General features: G+C 43.3%; 1 protein-coding gene across 1 annotated transcript; it reads right to left on the bottom strand.

The window, feature by feature from the left end:
• Positions 1–656: 656 nt before the first annotated feature.
• LOC128708868 (uncharacterized) lies at positions 657–1,046 on the bottom strand. The gene has a single exon (XM_053803848.1). The coding sequence runs from the start codon at positions 1,044–1,046 to the stop codon at positions 657–659; it is 390 nt and encodes a 129-aa protein (XP_053659823.1).
• Positions 1,047–23,903: the final 22,857 nt, after the last annotated feature.

Raw genomic sequence — 23,903 nt, 5'->3', positions numbered from 1 at the left:
TTTAATTCAACCTTTTCTGTTTAACGAACTCTTCATAATAACGATTATTTAGTTTGATGTGTGGAAAAATGCTGTCAACATTTTCCAAGCACCATTGACCTACATTTAAACACACACAAGACGTTCTCATCTTCTCCACTGAACACTGAACCCCCCGTTAAGCGCTCGATGTGGTACGATGTGTTGAGGCAAGTAGAGCAAGTAGAAGAAAGGTATCGGACGGTGAATAAACTCACCTATGGGAATGACGGCCTGCGATACTCGCGATGATTTTTCTCTACATGTTCGGCGTCGGTCACCTGCACGATCAGTTCTCGTTCCACTAAGTAACAGCGCATACAATGTCTGTGTACTTGAACGTCTTGTTTTGTATATCTAATACACGTATCCAATATATCACACTTAGCAGATGGAATTATAGTTCAACTAATTCCAGAGAGCAATCGAAGGAAGCAGTTTGTTTATATTGTAAAATTAGCTATTCACAGCACGACGTGATGGAGCCAGAAGCAATCAGGATGTGAAGATTCAGATCATACGAGCTGAATGTGCTTAATGGACGGTGGTGTTCAAGGAAACATAAGAAAAGGGAGATGAAACAATTGCGTACACACTGTCAGGGAGAAGCCTTTTGGTGTATACCAAACAGGACTCGCTCACTGTCGACGTCCCGCGGCGCGAGCACCGAGTTGTCGTTCGTTTTGCTCCTGTTCACGGAGCTCCTTGATGGCACTGACATTGCCCCATATGACTTTAGCCGTCACTTGTGATCCCCCTCCGTTACACCCCGTACTGGCTGCCGTGTCTTTGTCGCCGCGCGGACTGCCACCGGATTGCTGCTGCTGGTGCTGCTGGTTGTGGTACTGTTGCTGCGTTCTTGCTCCCCGAAACATTTGCTGATGGAGAGCATCTCTGGCCGATCGGGACGCAATACGACGGGCCCGCGCCTCTCGATCTATTCCCGCTCCACCGTGGGCGGTGGCGTTAACGAAATTATTATTCTGATCCTTCTCTCGGTCGCCATGCTTGCACGGGTTCGAAGACATCTTTTGCGATATTCCGCGTAAAAACAACACTTTATTCAATTGCAGCCCACTCGGTACACTTGCTAACTACATTGGCAGGACGCGAGACTCTTCACAGACACATAGTGTTACTGGCGTGTTTCACAAACCCTTGTACGGCAAGTTAGAAGCACGAACGCGATTGGAAGCGAATCTTTTGACCGGAAACCTGCAACCGAACCGGCTGAGGCTGGAAAGTCTTATGCAATCCGCGACCAGCACGATCCCGGTTCCGTTCACTATACACAACCTGTACACGCGGCCCGCACGCGATGAATTTTCGAACCGAGTTTCCGAGCGACGAGAAGTTCCCGGGGCTGCGCCGTTCGGTTTGGCACCCGTTGACGAATATTTACGAATAAACAACGGCCGCATGATCGAGTGGAACCCAGCGGCATTAACAGAAAACCCACAGCTGATGGAGACGAAGAAGAGATAAAAGAGACGGAAGAATACGAAAACGAAAAATCAGAACGAATGAAGAACAACGCATAGAAATAACTGAATAAATGGTTAAATGCGCGTATGCGCGCGCCCTACTCATACACTCATACACCGTGCCGGAGCATTCGAAAGATCGACCTTTCACGAGAAGATCGAGCCCCGCATGTGCGCATTCTTCGCGTTTGTTGCTGGGGCCAGTGGCAGCACAAATACTAGCGGTACATGTTGGGTGCGCGAAGCTGCAGGTGAGTCCCGGTGCAGATCACGAAGAGAAGGGCTTAGAAAAGCATTTGCCCGATTCTCAGCGCCTTCATCTCAGCGGATGGAGGCTGGTACGACCCAGCTCACCAACACAAAGCAAAACCTAACTGTGAAGCCGCGCGCCAAAGAGATTTTGCATAGCGATTAGCAGACAAAATGCTGCGTAGCGAAGGAATCTGTTCGGAAATTCCGATCGGGTTCGTCGCTTACTTTCGACAAGAAGAATTGAAGTCTTTTAATTTCACACCGCAAATCTAATTCCACAGCTTCTCTTGCACTGTTTGATTGTATGTGTTCGTGTGTGTGTGTGTGTGTGTGCGTGTTACTTTCGTTGCCTGTGTAGTGATGAATCGAGACAACAAAAATCACCTGTTCTACTCGATGGCCATTCACTTGCAAAAAAAAAAAGCTGGCTTGACCCTACAACGGAGAGCATTCAACTGGTTTTGGCGCAGCACTTGAGGGGTGCACCGATCCGGTCGATGCGCTATTTGGGAATCTCGTTGCAATTTGGGAGATTGCTGTTGCTGGGCAACCTCCGATGCCCTTGAGGGACGAGTTTTACTATATTTGAAAGATGGTAAAAGTGGACCCAAACCACAGCGCTCTAGCACGACATTGGTTGCCATTAATTGAAATGAACAGATCAACTCACAATGAACCATATCCTTCAAAACGCAGATGAATGGCGAGAGAGTAACGTGTGTTGTGAGAATGCTTGTGCTATTCAACCATGGCTTCAGAAGTAAAAGCTGTGTCAGGTTACTAACAGTACGTTCCGCAACCTATTTCATATGTCTTGAGCAATAAACAGTGTAGCAGGAATATTCGTTATTTAAATGATTTTTAGATATATTTTTTATCTTCTTTCTAAATCTACGGTAAGACTCATATAATATTTCTTTTGCTAGATTTATTTTTAGATGCGTTAAACAAAAAAAACAAATCAAGTATACAATAGACATCGCTAACACTTGGTCAATTCTGTGCATGACTGTACTCACCTGCTAAAAAGAGAATTGGCAGTACAAGCCTTAGTGATCTTGGGGTCAATGCACGTCAGCTATAGCTGGCCCGAATGAAAACCTGGACATGGATTGGTTTTCGGAATGCTCCGGAGAAGATTCCTTCGCGCTTTCTTCGTATTTGTGCGAGACCCCGTAAGAGCTACTCCGATCAACATTCTCTTTTGTACGCGCCCGTTTACCACCTTGCCCTTTAATTGGTGCCACCTTGAAAATGTGGGTCATTGCAAATCGCATGCTGGAAGAGGCTGGAAAGTTTGTACGCGTATGCTGTCCAACGGTGTTTGACTGATGGTGCATACAAATGTGTTTGTGATGGCAGAAGGAGCCTATCGCTTGTTTTGGTTTTTTGTTATTTGTTATGCTATCTGGGTTATTCGCTGTCCATTGCATGCAAAATAAACGGAAAAGTTGTTCGGGATTGTTGCATGGGAGGTCAACGAAACTAAAAAATTGGGTTGGTTTGTGTGTTCCATTTCAAACCCAATCGTGATGACGAATTAAAACCACGTAAGTTGAATGAAGATTGAAATCGATTGAAAAAATATGCTCTCGTACTGATAATATTTGTTCTCATTTTTTGTAACCATTTAAAATACTTTAACACACAGAATACCTTACATCAAATAAATACTTAAAAAAAATACTCACACAATCTGTGGTAGCTCTGTTCAACAATGCTAGAAAGGAACCAAAATTGAGCTATTACTCTGTACCGTTCTGTACTGTACAGGAGTAACGACAGAAGGCGGAGTTAGCATTATGGTGTGTAGACTGCAAAAAGTAGATTGGTGTACCGAGAGCAGCTAAGCGAGTACACCATGCAGTGTAGCCCACGCATTAAATGGCAACACGAACAAGTGCGTCTTACGTACGTCACAAATTTCAATCAACTCCCATACCATCCCCAAAATCAACGAGACCCAGCAAGAGCGCTGTATCGTTTTGCTCACCCATCGCCCCACCGGGAGCTTTCATTCGTTTGCCTTCCTGGAAGCAGACGAAGCTTTACGAAAGCTTTCACTGCTCGAATGACGTCATTCTGTGGTGCGGAGGTGATTAATGTCGACCTGCATTTCGCGTTGTCTTGGCTCGATGAAGAACTGGTGAAGTGCAAAGCGAGCTCTTTCGTGGCTTCATTTTTCCAACCGGAAACAAAGCAGCACAATGCTTGACAGCAACGTAGCTACTGTGCGCCATGTTGACCGTAGTACGCATAATGATATGGTGCTTCCCATGCCGTTGGCGGTGCGATTGAAAGGGTGTTGCCGACTTATCATCGTTCAGTTTATGGGTATTATCGCTTTGATTTCGATTAAGCTTCCTCCCACCGTTTACGTGGCCGTTCTGTAATAATGGGTTATGCTGGCTGGCATATGTGTGTCGTGCGTTCACAAGCAGGAATGGGAAATCGAAATGGAGAAATTCAATTGTCACCTTAGCTGTATATTATCACCATATCGAGCAATGCTTTTATTAGCGTTGCCCGGTTTATTGGCTTTCGCGTTATGCGCAACGTCACAGTGAATGTGGTGAAATGAAATTTCGCTTTCTTCCGTGCTGGTACTATCACCAACCGCCAGCTTATCGCACTGGTTTACCTTATTTTATCTTCCTTTTACTACCCGTTTTGCATTTGGTTGTGATTGTTTTGCAAAACCCATGGTCCCGGGGCGGAGTGTGCAAAGATATAATACCCTCGCGCTGTCGTCATTATGCACACCGAACATCCATTTATTTGGTGTGGTGCAAGTGTCATAAATTATGTCGCGGCCAGGGGAAAGAACCGAAGGACTGCACGCCTGCCAGCTACGAAGGTAGAAGGAATGACGATGAGAGCAGTTACCACTTGGAAGGCGATGGTGATGGTGGTGATGGCGAAGCTCGGGAAAGAACAATGAAATGGAAAATGTATTTTTCACCACTATCATATGTCAGCAAAAATATTCAATGTATGCCAACTTTGATAGAATTAATGCCCAATTAACGACGACATGAACTATTGGGAAAATCAGCGATAGCTGCGCATAAATAAATTATCACACATGCGTCGATTTCTTGCCAAGAGAATATCTTATCTTATGCACCTCGGTAAGCTCCATATGCCAACGAATGACCTATCATTCCTGGTGCAGAAATTTAGGGCACCGGAAACGAATAATAGCTTCTGCGGTAGCTGCAATGACAATGTTCACAGCAATAAAGAAACCGACCCGTTGTCATTGGGGAAGGAGATGACGATTAATATTTCCGGCGAGCTTGTAGCAGCCATTTTGTGGTTCCTGTCACCGTGAGACCACCATTTCCACCACGCGCGTCTTGCATCCTTCCTGTCCACGGTCAGTGGTTAAGAAGTTTTGAAAAGAGTCATTTTCGATGGTGGGTGATGGGGTGTTGGTCACAAAGGACAAATAGCACGTGTTGACAGGCGGGAATGATGTGCTTCGTTTGCTGGTTTGGCAAAGCGAACTGCACAAGATCCTTGAATCCAGATAGCTGTGCGTTTGTACCATATTTTTGTCACTGCCAATGAACAACGGTGGGGGGTCGGTGGTAAAGACTCGGCTGTCAGCTTAATTTAATAACACTCACCTAGTTTGGTGCAAAACAACACCTGAATATGGCTTTCTCCAGCAGGATAATGGTGTCAACAATGGCTTCGACTATTTGCGCAGGTTCGTCCAAGGACGCAATGGAGAGTCTTTTTGTATATTTGTGTATGTATATCCAACTATAGATAAAAAAAAGTTTAAGTAGAACCTCATGATTTGTTAAAGATAATACATTTAACAGCTATTCAAAGTATATCTTCCTACTGATCATATGCAACGATGTATCGATTGGATTGATTATCGTAGAAAGTCCATTTAATTGTCGCTTTATTAAATCATGCATGTGCAAAAGCCATATTTTAACTACGATTTAATTATTGTCTGAAGTCAAAGAGCATTTGTAGTAGCAATGCTGCTTGAAATAAAGGCAACCCAAATGAAATACATCAGAGCAGACTGTTGACCCAACTACTTTATGCCTTTCTTGTCTGTTCATACCATGCACGGGAACAAATGATGTCGGTTGTATATTCTCATCCATTCGACCAGCACCATCAGCATAAGAAATGATTTTTATCGTCCCATTTGGTGGTTTTCCTCACACATACTTAACCACACGAAGTGAAAAAGGGTAACATTTTTTTTTTGTCCTTTTCCCATACGGGTTGCGCAAAACCGATGATCCGAGATGGTGCCGGAAGCCTTTTCCCAGATACTCCACGACCATAGTTTGCACTGCGTGTAGTTTGTGGGGGCACGATTGTTTGGGTGAATATTTGTAATATACTTGTTATTCGGTATAAGTGGTATACCGGTTCGGTATAAAAGGACTGAACCGGAAGTTCGTTTGGAGCGCTATTTATCACAACCAGTGCTCCAATGATGGATCGCTGAAGCAAGTGAAATTGAAGCTTCGGAGGAATGTTGAACCAAACTCAACGGAAGTAATCTATGCTTTGTGTTTCAATCGTTTACGAGTTGCTTAAAGATTGAATTGCATAACACATTTGACCTTAACATTAGTTCATACTTATAATGGCAGAAATTTGTCTCATAGTATCCGGTTTCCTTTTTCTATTTTAAAACCCAGGAAACGGAATTTCACTGTTGCATGGACAAAACACAGCTATTCAGCAAAGTTATTCCTTTTGTTTTGCACACGACATATATCTCACGAGTTCGATTCAAATAGGGTACAGTATTAAATTTCTTCAACGGAAAAAACGTAGTGTACGTTCTTGGTGCAGCATAAAAACATGTTGTTTTCTGACATTGGCAGTCAACAAACGCTTCTAATCTGCCACTTGTCAGCCGAGGCTCAAAAAGACCGCACTAAAGATTGAAGCCTGATCCGGATGCTTCCATTCGCCGAGAAGGAAATTGATTCGTGATTGTCACTGAAATAATCGCTGCGTCTGTATTTTAGCGATTGTACGCATTATTTGTACTGCGAAAGAAGAAGGTGTGATGGATGAATGTTTATTCGCGTATAATCGATAACTAAAGAGATGGAAACAGTTACCGGTTAGAGATGGAGTGGAACATCGCTTCGGTGGAGTACCAACAAAACAATTGTATTTCCACAATACTGACAGCTACGTGGGGTTTTGTCGATACAATACTTCGAAATATGGCTGTTTAATATGCTTAGGAAATCAAATTAATAATAATTATTACTATTGTAATCTTTTACTGACAAGTTTTTTTTTAATATACAGCACCGACAATAGATTTTGTATCGTTATTTTGCATTTCCGTTCATTATCAGCACCTATAAACACCTTCCTGCTTTCAAAGATACTTTTTAAAAATGATCCCTCGTAAAAGTTCAACTGGAGATTAATGAGCTACTTCTGCATACTGTTCCACTCGTGTGATGTAACCGACCCGGGAAGTCAATAATTGGGACGTTCCTGTGGTTTTGTTCTCAGCTTGCACACCAGTACAAACCCACCATCTTTTACTGCCTTGAACCACACGGTATATTCGTGTATGTAGCTATTTTTTATGGCGTCCAAAGACTCTTTACCGAAGACCAGTAGCTTACGTTGTCATGTTTGTCATGTCCATGCTGTTTACGTTGTAACAAGAGTACCCGGAGAAGGGTGATAATAAAAGTTTCCAGATTTATTAACGGGATTTTCTGGTGAAACGGTACAAAGAGGGTTGCATTAACCATTTTGGGCACGGTATCAGATATTCCGCTACCGGAGATAAGACACAATGAATCATTTCCCACGTAGCGTCGAACAGAAGTGTGCCAGGTATGTTTGGTAATGTTAAACGGAGCCATGTGAGCAGGTATTAGCTTCAAATAAGCACTATACCGTTGCGTAATGGGAAGAATGGACAAGAAGCAATGCGTAATATTTCAATTCATTTTAATTTTTGTATCGTATGAATATAGACAGGAAATTTAGCATTGTTACCAATATACTAAACGAATCCAATTTATATGTTTAATGCTGTTGATCTTTGCAACATCCCAACATTTGTTACCGCACCACGCTACCTGTTTTAAAGTCCCGTTTGGGAGTTAGCTTAATTTAATACTCCTTTTAAGTCATTTTTCCCAGCGACGCAATGTATCTTGAGCAAAACAGTGCCCGTGCCTCCAATGCATGTTGAAGAAATATTCATCTCAGCACTTCGACAATATCAAGTTCGCCGCTGAATGTGGTGAATATTAACCAAATTAATAGTCCTCACATTAATCAAAGCCGTTGCCATTGACGATGAATAAGCAGCGCGCGTAATCCTGTGCAGCTGCGGCTCACGTTTGACTGCCCGACCATCCCAGGGCGTTGGGCCGTTTTGCGGCGGTTGAAATGATTCCATCGAGACAGCCCAGAGCGGGTTGGTTGGTTCCGGTAATGCCTAAGTTTTTCTCCATGCGTAGGCCAACATTCGACCCGCTTCTGTTTTTCGGACGCTGAATGGTGGCAGAGGTGTGTGCCCGGCTGGGACGTTTGACTGTGCGGTTCGGTAGTCAACCAATTGTACATCTCCAGTCACTAACAAACAGGGGAACTTTAGCTTCTGGGCTTCAGTTCAGTTTCGAACTTAATCAACCGTCTTCGATTCGAGGCACCGGAAGCAGGTTTAATTGGGAGTACACAGCGCGATTGTACGGCAACACGTGGTCGTTACTTCATTGCTGCAACGGTGGATTCATTCGTGAGGCTTCCGGTTGTTCATTCCGTACACCTCGGGCGACGCAGATGAACACGACGCGCGACACGATTCGCTTCCGAACGAGCTTCCCGGTTGAGAGTTACCCAGCGTGTTTGGGTGTCAAGGCATGCTGACGGGTGCGCTTTTCGCACACCCGAACGGTCGTCGGGAAAGCCGCGGGAAAAACCGCTCAATTGCGAGGGTAGCCGCGGGTCCTGTGCGGTTCGTGGAGATGGGTCGCGCAACAGTTAGTTGGTGGTACGGCGGCAAAAATGCTCAACGCCGAATAATATAAAAGCGGCAGGACGATAAGCGATGGCTGTAAATGCTCATCAACTGCTGTACGGAGATAAAGTCAACACTTGGCTAGTGCGTGGTGTAGCACCTGAGCGAGGATCGACGCGGTAGAACAAGTCCACTGGCACAACGGCGTGAGTGAGTGCATCTGTGCAAATGGTTGTGTCCAAGGATACGTGCATAGATAAAATTACCCGTCGCGATTGATAGTGTATAAATTCACTTGGGAAGTCGTACAATTCTTCTCGGGACAGGAGCGTTCAGTGGCAGCTATTTGCATGTTAGTGCAGGTTTGTGTGCCACAATTATAACTATAAAGTGACCCAACGCATTTTGGTGTACCAAGCAAATTGTGGTAGTTCATTTGGCCGACGGAAGTGCTGATCATTTTAACTCTGGTAAGCGCACACAAGTGTTTGACAGTGTATTCGAAAGAATCGAACTACTCGTCCAGTTAAAGAAAGTACTTTGAAAGAAGTTTAATAACGCTTTAGTTGATTACTGATCACATTCAAAACTGTTGTTTCAAGTGTTTAAATGTCTTAAGCATTTACAGGTACAGGCATCAATATTAATTATGACAAAACCCGTTTATTTTGGGACACCGCAACCAATACTTCACCTCGTATCAATTGCGTCACGGATGGGGCAAACAATTTGAAAGACATAAAATAAAACCCCTAAAGCCCCCCTCCCTCCCAGGTGTGTAATGCCAGTTTACGATTGCTGTGGCATCAAGGACGGAAATGGAAGTCTTAGAATGTCTAATTTAATCAATTACACCGGCAGGGATTCGGCAAGTGTTAATTGAACGACCAAACGATGCTATTAAAGAGCTTTCGAAGTGAAATATGCTTATTGTTTCCGCAACGTATTTACAATGAACGATTAAACGATACTCCATTTCTTCGCACCTCACTGATCTGATATTTTTGGGAACAGATATTTTCAGTTTTTGGTGAGGGTTTTGTTTTCAGTAAGTAATTGTTGCGAAACATACGAAATTGCATAAAATGTTCTATTTATACCCAATCTGGAATTGGCCCACAGTACAAAGAAATTGTCCAGGCTTTATAAATATCGCTATTTCTCGGATTTTTTTGTAGGTCATACAGCAGAAATTTATTAAAATATTAAATTAAAACTTAAGGGAACTGTTACATGTTATACTGTAGTCTGAATTAGTAGATTAGGCTTGCTAGGCTATGATAATTCTCTAAGCAGCTCACTATCATGCACGATCCATCCTTTCTGGCAGTTCCATATGCTATTACTAAAGGAATCCCATTAGTCCACTATAATTTAAATTAACTACACCTCTTGATTACGTATGTAGACAGACGGCAGACTAGGTTGCCTGTTGTCATACTAACGTAGTAAGCCGTTTTTTTTAGCTGACAATTTTAGCCTGACAATTGTGAAGTGTAATCGTAAATCGTTCCACTAAGTTAATAATTAATCTATTACACGTTTTTTCTTGGATGCGGTACAAAAAAATTGAATTGGGCCTTGAAAAGTGTCCACATCTCATACACGTATGTCCAATAGACATAATCAAACTACAAATGTGCCAGTTCCTTGTGTTACAACAAGTATCTAACGAGAGAAAAATTCACTCCACACAAAACGCTAAATTCGTCTAAAAATGTTGTTCTCATGCTAATTCTGTCGCAATAAAACAGTTCAGTGTCGCGCAATATTCCTCCTGCACCTGCAGACGGTTTATTTATTGTCCATTCGGCGTAATATTCGGTGTGACAGAGACAGCAAAATAGAACCGAAATTTTTTATCCCTGTTTAAGCGACAAAAAATGTCCGGACCGTGTGAATGTCTTTAAATAAAAACAAGGCCATCGAACTGTATCATATATCAAAGCATCCGATTATTGCTGTAAGGCGACTGTCTAAAAAATGCCGTCTCAAAAATGTGTGAGAATGTTGCGTTGCAGCGTCGTTTCCTCATTCGTTCATGTCCATTCAGGGGTGCTGACGAAATTTAATTAGTTTTCCAATATTAAACAGGACGATCTCAGCTGCTCACGTTGCACTTGAATTGCTTAACATTCCAGGAACGTTAAAATGTACACGCAAATTTATCTCACCTTCTATCGCTGCGATGTACTGTAATGGAATTCTGTACGGTACCGCGACCGGGAGGCATGTTGTCTTGCCGCGAGTCTAAAGCATTACGACGTGGAGGTCTGTTACGGAAGTCGATGGCTTTCTTGGCGTCGTAATGTAAGAACAACGGTCATTCCTCGGTACATTTACCAACAATAAAAAGATGTCCTCTTTCCCAGTTTGGCACCCGCTCATACCATGCGCAGTTCAAAGCACTTTATAGATAAATTTCAATGTGCCAAAACTGGTACGCCACGACGGTATGGTGTGAGCAAAAGTTTCCTATTTAACCAAGAGCGAAACGTCAAATTATGTGTCATAAAGCTCTTGTATCGGTTGGCAGGATAGAACCTGAAAGGAATGCTTCTTTGCTGCTACTTTATTGCTAAGACCAGAAGGTAGTGGATTGTAGGAACAGACTACTGGTACAGTCCGACGATTTTAAATTTATAGTTTAAGAAGAAATTCACAGCGGAAGTTTCTCATTGTTCGATTCATGGCGATCTAGACCAGTAGATCGGAACATCGTTTAAAGTAATGCAAACAAAGCAACATAAGTGCGTTGGAACGTGTGTGTGTATGTGTATGTATGTGTAACATGCTTTGTTGCGTACCAAAGTACTCCCAGAATGGGATCCTTCTACTCTCCCCGAGGGGAAACAATCCGGCCACCGGAAACCATATGTGAATATTGCCGATGTCTCCAACGGGGCCAGCAAACTTGTTGGTTGTATTTTTGGACGTTCTGATTGCTTTGTTAATTCCATATAACCTCACTTTTGTAGTGCATCGTGGCAGCATCCCCACACAGAAGTTTATTGACGGTTATTCGCCCGCATTCTTTCACGTGCCCAGAGACCAGAGAGGGATTAGATACATATTTGCATCTCTCGCAACGAAGAATGTCCTCCTTGCTCAGTAGGCTGATGACTTATTCTTCGAGGAGTTTCTGCATACTAACCTTCGAACCTATGCTAATGTTTGTACGTAAACCGAATAAGATTTTTTCATGTATCTAGAGGCTACCAGTGTCCAGTGTAGCGTCACAGAACAATTGGTGCAAAATTATGATGTACGAAAGTGCAATAAAAGCTTTCCCTCCTGCAAAAACAAACACCGAACACTGTCCGAATGTTAATGAGTGTTACTGTGGAAATGGCCCCAAACGTCCGAAAAGGAACGAATTTTTCGTGTGTAAAATACGGAACGAAACTACCCCGTACGCCGTTTGGTCGGTTTGGACGTATAAACCGTGATTGTAATCCCCATATACGCCCCGGCAAGGTAGCATATTGCACGCGTAGGACATTTAATCGCGTACGAAACGATGCACGAAATAAGCTGCCCGGTTTGGTTTGGTACCGAGACATGTATTTTAATATTTAGACAAATGGCCATTAAAGCAATCGTATTTATTCAAACACATTTCGTTTTATCATTTTGCGTTGGTGTGATGTGATATGCCAGCTGCACACACCAAACACAAAGGGAAGCTTTATCGTTCGCGACACAAATTCTTGCGCATTGAGCTCCCCACAAGGGAGGGTGAGTAAAATATAAAAAAGTTCAACCATATCGATGTATCAGGCAGAGTGTTTGGAATTCGGTAGCCAGTAATTGAATGAAAAATAGTAAATATGTTACAAAAATAATAAACTACTTAAAGTTTTCGATAACTTTCGCTACCGGCCTATATTCGCCATTTGACTAATATTCTTTGACGGATTTGTTCCATCTGCCGAGAATAACTTATGTCCATCCGTAATTAATTCTTGTACCCATTGGTTTCCCCGAAAACTACACTTGAGTAGCAGCGTCATGCAGCTGAATTATACCCTTATCGTGCTTGTAACCAATTGCGACAATTCCTAGTTGTAGTAGGCGACGGAACGGGCACAAAAAGTAAATCATGGAACATATACCAAACCGCATTCCGGTTGATACCGAAGGGACGCTTTTCATGTTTAGTTTTTGACTATCACCATCGATATTCGTGCCGGACACACGATGGAGGACCGTTCCCGTCCTGAGCCGATCCGAAAACAGATGGTTCCGGAGAATGAGAAAATATGATGAACGATGGATAACACGTCACCTTGGTCCATTGCGTTTCAATCAGACGTGACGGAAAGGGGACCCAGCATCAAACAGACAAACTCAAGAACGGTTAGGATTGTCCTCGTGCCCGAAACTCAGCAACGCCGCCACACGTTTCCTGTTGCGTGTGTGTAAACCACCGGGCGTCTCCATTTAGTAGCAGGCGTGGTCTCACATGTTGGAGAAAAAATTGATAACCTAATTGTCACGTTTAGAGCATGTTTTATTTCTTTCGATCCCGTCCACCCGTCACTTCGGTTGCTATTGTCACTGTTAAAAGAAATTCATCACCTCAACTTCGTTTCAGAGTAAGGATGTACGCAGATTGGTAGGACAGTTTGCAGCACCAGCTCCCACCAAACATGGGCGTGTGGTAAAATGAGAACAAGGGCACCAGGGCATGTGTCGATGAGGAAAAAAAAACACCAGCAATTCGAACAAGACACGACACCGCAGCTGAATTTGATCACGTACCTTGGTGGGTTTACTTTCGGACCGCTCCATTGTTGTGGATCGCGTCGTGGCCTACGTAGAAGGCGAATGTTAGTAATGGTTTTGATTGCCTTCGAGTTGGACACTTTCGCTACTACCAAGCTGTTTGAAGCGAGAAGATTAACTCGGATCGGAAGATGGAAAGCATAACAAGGAATGCGAAGTATAGCCGGAAGCTTGGAAGCATCGTTCAATTTACTCAATTTTTATCTTACTCCACTGAAATGTTGAACAATGTTATCCACACTGTTACTGTCAAGAATCACCCTGTCAATGGTTCAGGCAAGGTTGGCAAGTTCGATAATGTGCTTGAAATAAGATGTGCTTAAGAAGTGTTATAAAACTACGAAAAGGCTGCCAGCAGTTCACCTTGAACACGTTTAAGTTGTTGTGTTTTTAATCACATCTCTTCCGAGTGGTTGCCTTCTTCAGGCAACGCTTCGCCTGTCACGACAACGTGTAACTCAACGTATAGTTGAGTTCAGTTGAGTTGTGTTTCGTGCATTGGCTTACCACAACCTAATGTCCACCTGAACTGCCCCGGAGGGTGCAATGCGAAATGCGTAGAATTTTAAGCGGAATCCCATTCAACCATCAGCAGTGAGAATAGCGACAAACTTAACGCTTTGCATCGGCGGTCGTACCCCAAGGGTGGCTTTTTGTTGCTTTTACTCCTACCAGCCGTGGTTGTTTATCCGGCTTTCGATCTGGTGGGCAACGCTCGTGGAAACAAAACAACAAAATGCATCTAAAGTCACTTTAATCCACCACCGAGTATTTCGCCTCGGTGAACCACAGTTACTAACACAATAGTATCCGAGCTTGCTCGGTATTGCCGAACAGGGTGAAGTAGCTGGGATATACGGTAAGTTTGGGATTGTGCCTGAAGATGCTCGATGAAAACCCAAAAACCGATCCAGCTGACATCCGTAAAAAGCGTAGCCAATTGCATTTCTCTAGCTGTGTTATGTGTATTGATTAGGTTTGGCTTAGGACAATCTTTTAAGCTTCTTTGCTGCCAAGAGTTAGATAGGAAGCCAGAGTTCCTAATGATTTCAACTATTTTATCGATGCATTTCTTGTGTGGATGTGTAGCACAAATGTGCAGGAAGGAGTTCAATATTCAAAGCACAACAAAATAGAAGGAACATTCAACGATGTGGAACATATAACGAGTTCATTGTACAAGTTCAGTTGAACATTGAGCTTTAAATAAAATGTATATGTAGGGTTCAATATTCTGCTTGAACGCGATAAACTGAATTCAAATGCTTTACGGTGTACTTAAGATATTTTTCGAGACATGAAATGGTACACAATTTTATTTTAACTATTACAAGCTTGCTAACGGTATCGAGAAAACATAAACCACTCCCTCAGTTCAGCGCTTTTTCACACCGGTCCCATGGCAGGGTGGTACACTTGCAGAAGAAGTACAAACCACAATAACGGGCCGTATCTGCCATCGCGATTGCCCGTGCCGAGCGAAAAGGAAAATAAAACCTGCTTACAAATTGATACAATCATTCTCGCGGTCGGCATTCAAGGCCAGCTTATGTGGCGCTGCCACAGAATGCAATAAACATAACGTTCAACCATCAAGCAGTAACCAGCACCATATGGCACTTTCTCCGTTTTTCGTAAAATGTTCTGTTCTTTTTTTTTGTCTGCTTGCAACATTGCATTCCGCGGGGGAAATTGCAACGAATCTTTTGGGACGACGTTAACTCATGTCAACCTTTCTTCAAGTGTGTATCAATGTGTTTCCAACCGGCGGTAACTGCAAACACAAATCACGGATTGTATCGGCATCCACCCCGGAAGGGATTATCACTTTTGCATTTCTGTGGCGGTAAATACGGTCGTGCGAACGCTAAAGGACGTCAGAGTTGGGAGTTGAGAAAAATTCAATTAAACCTGTCACATGCCATGTGTTGTCGGTTGGCTTGCTATGGCGCAGGCAAACAGAAAGGGGCCAAAGTTTTGACCTTGCCGACAGTTGCAACACGACAATGCAGTTTTCCCACGGTGTTTCCATCCTCTTCCCATTGGTGGGAAGCAGAGTGGGGCAAGGAACCTGTTGATCAGCTCTACTCGTGACACAATTCCAGCATAAAAAGGTCACAATACCGGCGCGAAGGAGCAATCTGCAGGAAAAGATGTTACATGAACGTAAACAGAACATACCCGTTGCGTTGTTCTTTGTCTATTTTGTTTGTGTGCTTCACATGTTGAGAGCGTGATTGTTTTATGATTGGTTTAGCACGATTGTTGTGCGATAAGTGATAAAAATGAAACTTAAACTATCTGTTCATATGCATTCCGAGAAAAAACCAGAATGCGTTATGGGCCCGGAAGAAAGTTTTTCCAACAGATAGCAGGTCACCGAAACAACTTCAGACATAAGGTGACTTCTAATCGAAATAAGGATGGAGATCTGCTCAGTTACCAGCCAGAGGTCCTCTCGCGATGAGCTCAGTATTTTGATGAATTATTAGTTGATCAGTTCAACGAGCAGCTAGAGGCTCCACTAGCAGGTGATATCATGCTACTGCCACCTAACATTGACGAACCCCAAAAGACCAACCGTCTGACTCAAGAATAATATGGCACCAGGTACCGACGGAATAGTAGTCGAACTGACCCAAAATGGAGGTGCAGCACCTACAAAATATTATTCCTTATACTACAAAGTCGTCTTGCCCCATTCGTAGAAAAGGTAGTTGGAAACTGTCAGAGGGGATTCGGAAACGGAAAACCAACCACTGATCAAATCGGCCAACTAGAAATTTGCCATCCGCGACTCGGCGGTGAAAACTTCGGGGACCATTTTATATAAGTCAATCCAGATCCTGGCATACGCTGATGACATAGACATCATTGGTTTACGGCTCTCCTACGTAGCAGATACCGAAGGATTGAGCTGGCGGCAGAAAACCTCGAGAGAAAACGGGGCAACAACCAAATTGAAGGTGGCACCATCAGCGGCCCAGCCAACACATCCTAACCTACGCAGGGGTGACGTTTAAATAGGTGAGCGCTCTTGTGGATGAGCTTCTTGTGGAAACTCTTTGAGCTGCATTCGAGGGAAAGATGCTCAGAAGGATTTTTAGCCCCGTATGTGTCGGACAATGGAAGAGCCGCTACAATGACGAGCTCTATGAGCTGTACGGCGGATTTACTGTCGTTTTAGCCGATTACACTCGCCAGGCTCCGGTGAAGTGGTCACGTCATGAGCATGATACCGGACAACCCATTCCCTAAAGTTCTTTTAGGTCGTCCAAATGGACAGAGGAGGCGTGGTAGGTCCCAACTTAGTTGGAGTGATGGTGTTGATGCGTCCGCCAGAAAGGATGGGTGCACCGGATAAGTATGTAAGAAAGTTAATAGGCATTAAATCTACTATTTGTATACTAATGTCAGAAAAATGGGAGTTCTCCGAAAAAAGAAACCATATAAACCATTTGCTAGACAATGTATTCACCATGTGGAATACCTGAAACAGTTTCGCTGGTGAATAGAACCTCCTTTGTACAGTTGCTCAATATCTGTCTGTTACAAATTTATTAAAGTGCACTGATCACTTCGACCAAACATGTACTCTTTATTTATTTGATTTACATATTTTTAATATTTTTTTTATTCAGGAGAAATAACAAACTGAAGTTTGCTGAACAAAACTAGTTAGACATCATGGCACCAGTTTTTAGTTGGTAGTAAATAATGCCATCTTTTTGAATATTAAAAAAATTAAAATTATACACGCTTCTAAATACAAAACAAAACAGTATTTATAACCAGTTTGTTATATTTTTGGTCAATTTCTTGTAACAATGCTGCCTAAGTTTACAACAATTTTTTGATGGTCAATCTTATTAGAATTCTGATTGAAAAATTGAATAATAATTGTTTTTCGCAACAGTGTTCACTATAGTTTTTAAAAGAGCAACTTTTAATCCTGCAAAATGCAATTTGAACATTACTGTCGCTCATTGACAATAAACTTTTGCCTGCAGCCCGCCGCTTAGCAAACGATTATCGTTTGGAGCATCTTACGGAGATGATCTTTTTTTTCGCCAACAGTTGCGTCTTTCTTCTGGGTGCATCGTAATAGAATAAAAACTTTAGCAAAAAAAAAAAAAACATTTCATGGTCTCATTTCCGGGCCCAAAGGTACATTGACGTCCAATCCCGATTCAATAGAATTGTTCACTTGCCAAGGTGTAGCTAATTTCCCGCCAATCGGTAAGCGTATCCTTCGCGTTGTCGGCGACGCTCGGGAAATGAGAAACAGATAAGTAAATGCTGCAAGAAAGACTTTTAGTACTGGGTGTTGTTTTTCATCCATCTGCTTCTGCCTTTACTGCACCACTCGGGTGTCCGTTTTGAAATGCATCAGGATAAGTTTTGCTTTATTATGAGAGACCGTGTAGTGATTACTGGTGCCGTAGTTTATTGGTTTTATCGCTGCACTATAGAGAACACCGCTTGATAAGAATGACCAATTTGCCACGGAACTGCAGCGCTGATGGTTGCGTTTGTGCGATTTACTTCATGACCCCGTTTTCACGCGTTGTTAGCCAACACTTGCCCTCGATGCGTAATGAAGAAGACGCATTTAAGGACCGTCATGAAGTGGCGCATTTACCCAATGTGGTAGCGGAACCAGTAGCGAAGCGAACGATGTGATCCGGTGCGGATAAACCTTCGAAGATGATAGGCATAAAGCACGGTTGAATATCGGCAAGGGCAACCGATTTTGACGAGTATTTGATTGCCCGTTACGTTCCACAAACTTCATTGATCCCGATAGTCATCATCGTCCACTTAGGGGCTATCCCAGTTCGAAGCCAAATCCTACCCTTGTCCAGTCTCCGCGGCCCCTAAGATCGAGACAGAACAAGCTGAACGTAAAGTTGTGTCCCCGTGACAACAGCGTAAAGCGGCGGAGGATTGAAGGATATTCGGTGCATAAAGTCGTTCATGACGCGTCGTCGGTCGTTTGCTATCGTCCTTTCGTTCCTGACACTCGCACAGTCGCTGATGGTGCATTGCCGAAATTCATTATCCCTTATTACTTGCATAATTTGGTTGCCGCCGAGGGTGACGCTGATCGTTAGCATTGACGAACCGCCGCATGCGAAATGCTGCGCATGGTGTGCCCATTAACCGGCAAACCGAGTGTGACAGGAACAAATGAATAGATTGTCGGACGACAGCATCGAACGACAGAGAAACGCAAACACGAAATGTGAGGATAATCACATACGCTTCCGGTTTGCCGGCGGGCAACTTGTTCCGAGCTTTGCGGTGAGATTTTATTTTTTAATGCAACGCTTGCATTTGGTTCGCGCGTCGACATGGCCGGTTCGCTGCAGGGGATGGCGTAACAATTGCATTACATCGTTCCAAGAGCCTTTGAAGTATGTGCACATCCTTTGGTGCGGGCGGAGAGCCGTTTGCGTAGTCATTGTCGGGTTGTTTTGGCGTCATTGTTAGCTTCGTGTTGATGTTATGCAAAATTGTAGGACAATCCATGACGCATGAAAGCAAGACAGCAGAGAAAATGTAGCGAATATACTATAGTCATGGGTTTTATTTCTCTTATCGAGAGTATTATCCAAAGTGGATATCCCAAAAATGAAGATTAATGCTTTAAGCTGCTTAGCGACAAGTGTGTCTGTAGTTTATGAATCGTATCCTGAGTGAACCATTCAAAGCTACACAGCATTTAACAAACAATTTTTAATCTTCATTCGGTAAAGTGCATAAACTATTACGTATGTCATAATAAGGCTGAATAAATAAATGTTTTAGAAAAGATGTATTATGAATAAAATGATACACGTAAAAAAACTCTGTTAATACAGGCAGTCCCCGCGATACGCTATTATAGCTGATCGCTATAACCCGGAAAAAATCCGCGTATCTCCGATTTCCGTGTAAGTCGAATCTGTAAAGTCTGTGTAAGTCGGGAGTAAAATCCTTTATACTTCAAAGTTGCATAGGAGACTTCCTTCTCTGCACTTAATTTATTCAGCCAATCAGGCAACTTTTTGCAAAACTAAAATGATATAAAAAAATTGATAAAATAATAAGTGATAAAATAAGCTAAAAACAAATATTTTAAATGACAATTTAAATCTTTCGACCAATTTTTCACTTTTATGTTTAGATTTTGTGCTGTAAATTAACTCAGCAGCCAAATTTCCTAACAGAGGCGTATGTCCGAATCCGCGTATAAGAGGAACCGCGTATCTCGGAGACTGCCTGTACTTATATTTACACTGTAGAATGTAGAAAATCCACACACATTTATATTACGTCAAGTTTAACGACGAAAAGAGCTCTATAGAAATCAGTTAAAAAAAAAACAGACTAAACCATTGAAATTCGAACATTTGAACACTGTTACAACAAGGATTAAAATGTGAACAATTCATATGAAAAATATATAGCATATTACATTTTGCAAGGGTAATCATAACAGCTTCGAGCTTTGTTCACTATAAGCTGTTTGCGATTGCATGTTCAATTAGTAGCAAAAATGCAATTTATAACTCAATCAGCCATAACCGGTTACCTTTGTGTTTGTGCCGTCCCTTGCATTCCTAGAGGGGAATTGTGCTTTTTGTGTGGATCTTGCCACCATGATTATGCAAGGAATGCAATCGCAACGGAAAAATCCACCCATATCTTGCAACCCAAAAAAAAAAACCAACCCAAATCCGTCCGGTGGTAAACGATGAGGTACGGTACGGTGGGTGGTTTGTCTTTTCAGCAACCCCAACGTTTCACTCTCGCTTTTTCTCCTTCCCGCCCATCCCACCACAATCGTGGCAAGCCATCCGAACATTCAGGATGATAACTGATGGACGTGATTTTTATGTTTTTCCGCGTCAGTATGTTCATTTCGGTTTTGACTCCCGAATTCCGATAGCCCGTAGCCCGACCGCAGTGTGCCGACACGCAGGCTCATGCTTCCGTAACGTACGTGTAAGTGCTTTTTTGCTATCCGATTGGAATGCCAGCATCCGTGCAGGAAGAATCAACCAACATCAACGAATCGGCAAGGCGACGTACACGTACACCGTCGCTACGTTCGCTCCGGTGGCAGTCGATGCCGGAAGCGTAAATAGACACGTCAACAGGGTGGGAGGCAGACGGACGCTATGGAAGGCGGTGGGTGTCATTTGTTTGAAAAGTGTCGTTATGCTTCCGATCCTTGTCCTACGCTTCCCAATAATGAAGCCGTAAGGTGCGAGGGGGGTGGTATGACGGTATGCTAATAAAAAAATCATCAGCAGACGACGACAGCATGTGAGCTGTCAGACGTAGCCCAGGTTGCCTTTAGGCTGCAAAAGCAATGGCAACCAAACGGACCCATACTTAACAGCGGTAATGTGAGCAAAAAACAGCACCGAAATAAAGTTCCACAAGTGGAAAATCTCGTACCACCCGTACCGATCGTGTACGTGTGTGTGTGTGCGTGTGAGTGAACAATATTTTGTTAGCTTGGCATGAGCAACACCGACACGCGAGAGGCTGCAAGGTGGAACAACCAAAAAGTTAATATCAGCATTTTTGCGGTAGCAAAAGTGGGAAGAAATCATAGCTCCAAATGGCATAATATGTTTGTGTTGTTTTTGCTTATGTGGTTTACCTCAAGGGGTTTCGACCAACGTTTATTCCCTGACGAGCTGTTATGGCATTCCCAGCTGTGGAACGAGCTTAAAATCTTTAACACACCACACAGATCCTCATGAATGCCATGTGAATGCGCGATCGAGTCTGATACTTGTGAAGAATTGGAGGTAATGCGACCAAAAAAAGACAGCATCACTTTAGGTACTACTTACAGCACACACACATACACACACACAGTGTAAGAAGAAAATGTTGCCAACCCAAACGACACAATTATCCTTCCACCGTACGACCCACCCTGGCGTAAAGCGTGGCAGATTGAAGGGGTGGGCGAACAAACATCTTCAATACTTGCTGTACTTAACCGCCGACACCATTCTCAATTAGCTGCGAAAGTTAAAAGTCATAAGAAGTCATCAACACGAGGAACTGATCGACGACCGAAGGCGGAGGTAGCTAACGGATGAACAATTAAGGAAGCTGATTGCGCGGGTCGAGGGCACGGTATCTTCGCGCACAAAGCGTAAACTTCATTAAATTTTACGTATACCACACAACCAGTGGCAACCAGTGTGACCACTTTTCCTACAACGCTCCGCAAAACCAAAACGAATGCGGGGAAAAATAGGAAAGAAGTTGGAGTATGCTTTTTCCCGCCGGCCACACTGACCAGAGAAGGGTGAAGGCGGGCGATGGCAGATCGTAAGCCTTTCCATGAACGATAAAATTAGCTCCTTCGACGGTAATCTGGTGGTTTTTAGTGTCACATGCGATGCTTTTGCCGTCGTATGTGTGGGGGATAGTAAATTTTAACGACCGTTTTCTCCTGATGCATAGCACCGCGGAACAAAGCAGCGGCGATTCGACGTTCTCAATGAAGCTGATATAATATCAGAAGGAAGTAAATTGAGCTGCACGAACAATATGTGCGTTATGGGTTTTTTTTTTTTCAGCGTACGAAGAAGATTGATTCTCGTATCAGAATACACACGGTGTGCGCTTTATTAACGATAAAGTGTGGACTATGTGTGCATCATCATTATCATGATTTGGTACGATAATCGAAACGAGGAAAATTCAATTTATCCTACCGAAGATTTCGCTGCAAGAATATAGCTAATTTTGTCGACATAAGTACATTTTAATGGGGGACACTGGTATCGTTGTATAGCCCATCCATACTTTTATGGAAAATTCGGCAAACATAATGAAATTGAGCTGATTTCGTCGTTGATTGTGACGATATTTGGTTATAAATTTAGCAAAAATGTAATTTCGATTCATGGACACGATGTACGAACACGGTATAAGCTCGTTAATACTTTGGAAATGTTGCAATAGGGGTGTGTTAAGTGAAGATTAGTTAGATTTGATGTTGCCATGGTAACGATATGGTACTGAGAGGAGCTTAATATGCAATCACAAGCATTGATCGCAACGAGCTGGCTTACGTTTCACATATCAGCAGCAAAAATTCAATTTGCTAAACCCCTGCTGCTAATATTGCGTCGGTGCAGCCAAGTGAATATTTAAGAAAGCCACAGTAAAGCCGAAAGCTTCCGCTACACAAGTTGATTTTGCAATCCTTTAGCACAACAACAGTGCCTTTTCGAACATCACCAGCAATGAGATTAGTATGGGAAAGAATATTTCGGTAATGTGAACCATAAAGCGGCTCACACACCACACCGGACAGCCACACAATAAGTGGCCATAATATGCTGCGTGTGTGCGTTGATTTGGTTTGGCTATATTTTTGTTGCCCCACTGTTGGGTGCAAACACGTCAGCTACCAGGCGCTTCCGTGGACCGTTCGCAACACTGACGCGCCCAGATGCATAAGCACGTCTAATCAGGTCATAGTCACGCAGCCGGTTCGGGGTGGGTACACGCTTCTGCCAAAATGTGCACAATAAAATATGCCATTGAAGCGTGTACCCCGGATCCCGGCCACCAGCCTGGGTCGCCCTGGTTGTGCGCGAGGCGCGAGGATTATTTGCGGAATGATAAATAATGCCAGATAATAGCTATTGTTGTTAGCGATTTGACGGGCTTTCGGTGTTGTGTTTGGCTTTTCCGATCACGCTTCGCACTATTCGGGAACGTTGGACACGTGAATGTCGCATTCGAAACCCCATATCCCATACCATATCCCTACCCGGCACGGTTCGGTTTCGTTCTACTCGATGGAAAATGATACCATAGCGCCTAGCAATAATAGTGTTGGCAACAAAACATTTACTGGCACACGATTGTTGTGCTGCTGTGTGATTTTAGATCCTGTGGGTGGGTAACAGAACAGCGAATGTGTGTGTGTGTGTTTATTTGTTTGTTTGTTGTAATTCCCCCATGCTTCCTCTCGATCTAGGGTGGGTATCTGGCGCAAAGTACAATACCAGTTGTTGATCTGGTTTCCTTTATCCTTTCACTTTCTCACTCAAGGTAACACAATTATCAAACGACCACCTTCAATGTAGTGGTTAGGCTTCCAAAAGAGACGATGACGAGTACAATGATTGTAATTAATCAACTACCATTGCCGACTGTAACAACTCAAAGAGGCGTCCCCAACCGTGAGCGTGCGATTGTTTCAGGTTCAGCGCCAGCCGTGGCGTGGTTGTGACATTAGCAGTGTACAATATTGAATGTTACGAAACATTTGAAGTCCGCCATCGATTCGCTTTATACAGTGCGCACCAACTGTTGATAACTCACAGGAGACTAGTGTG

The sequence above is a fragment of the Anopheles marshallii genome, chromosome 2 (assembly GCF_943734725.1).
Source record: "Anopheles marshallii chromosome 2, idAnoMarsDA_429_01, whole genome shotgun sequence".
NCBI classification, from domain to species: Eukaryota; Metazoa; Arthropoda; class Insecta; order Diptera; family Culicidae; genus Anopheles; species Anopheles marshallii.
This window is presented reverse-complemented; position numbering and strand designations above follow the sequence as displayed.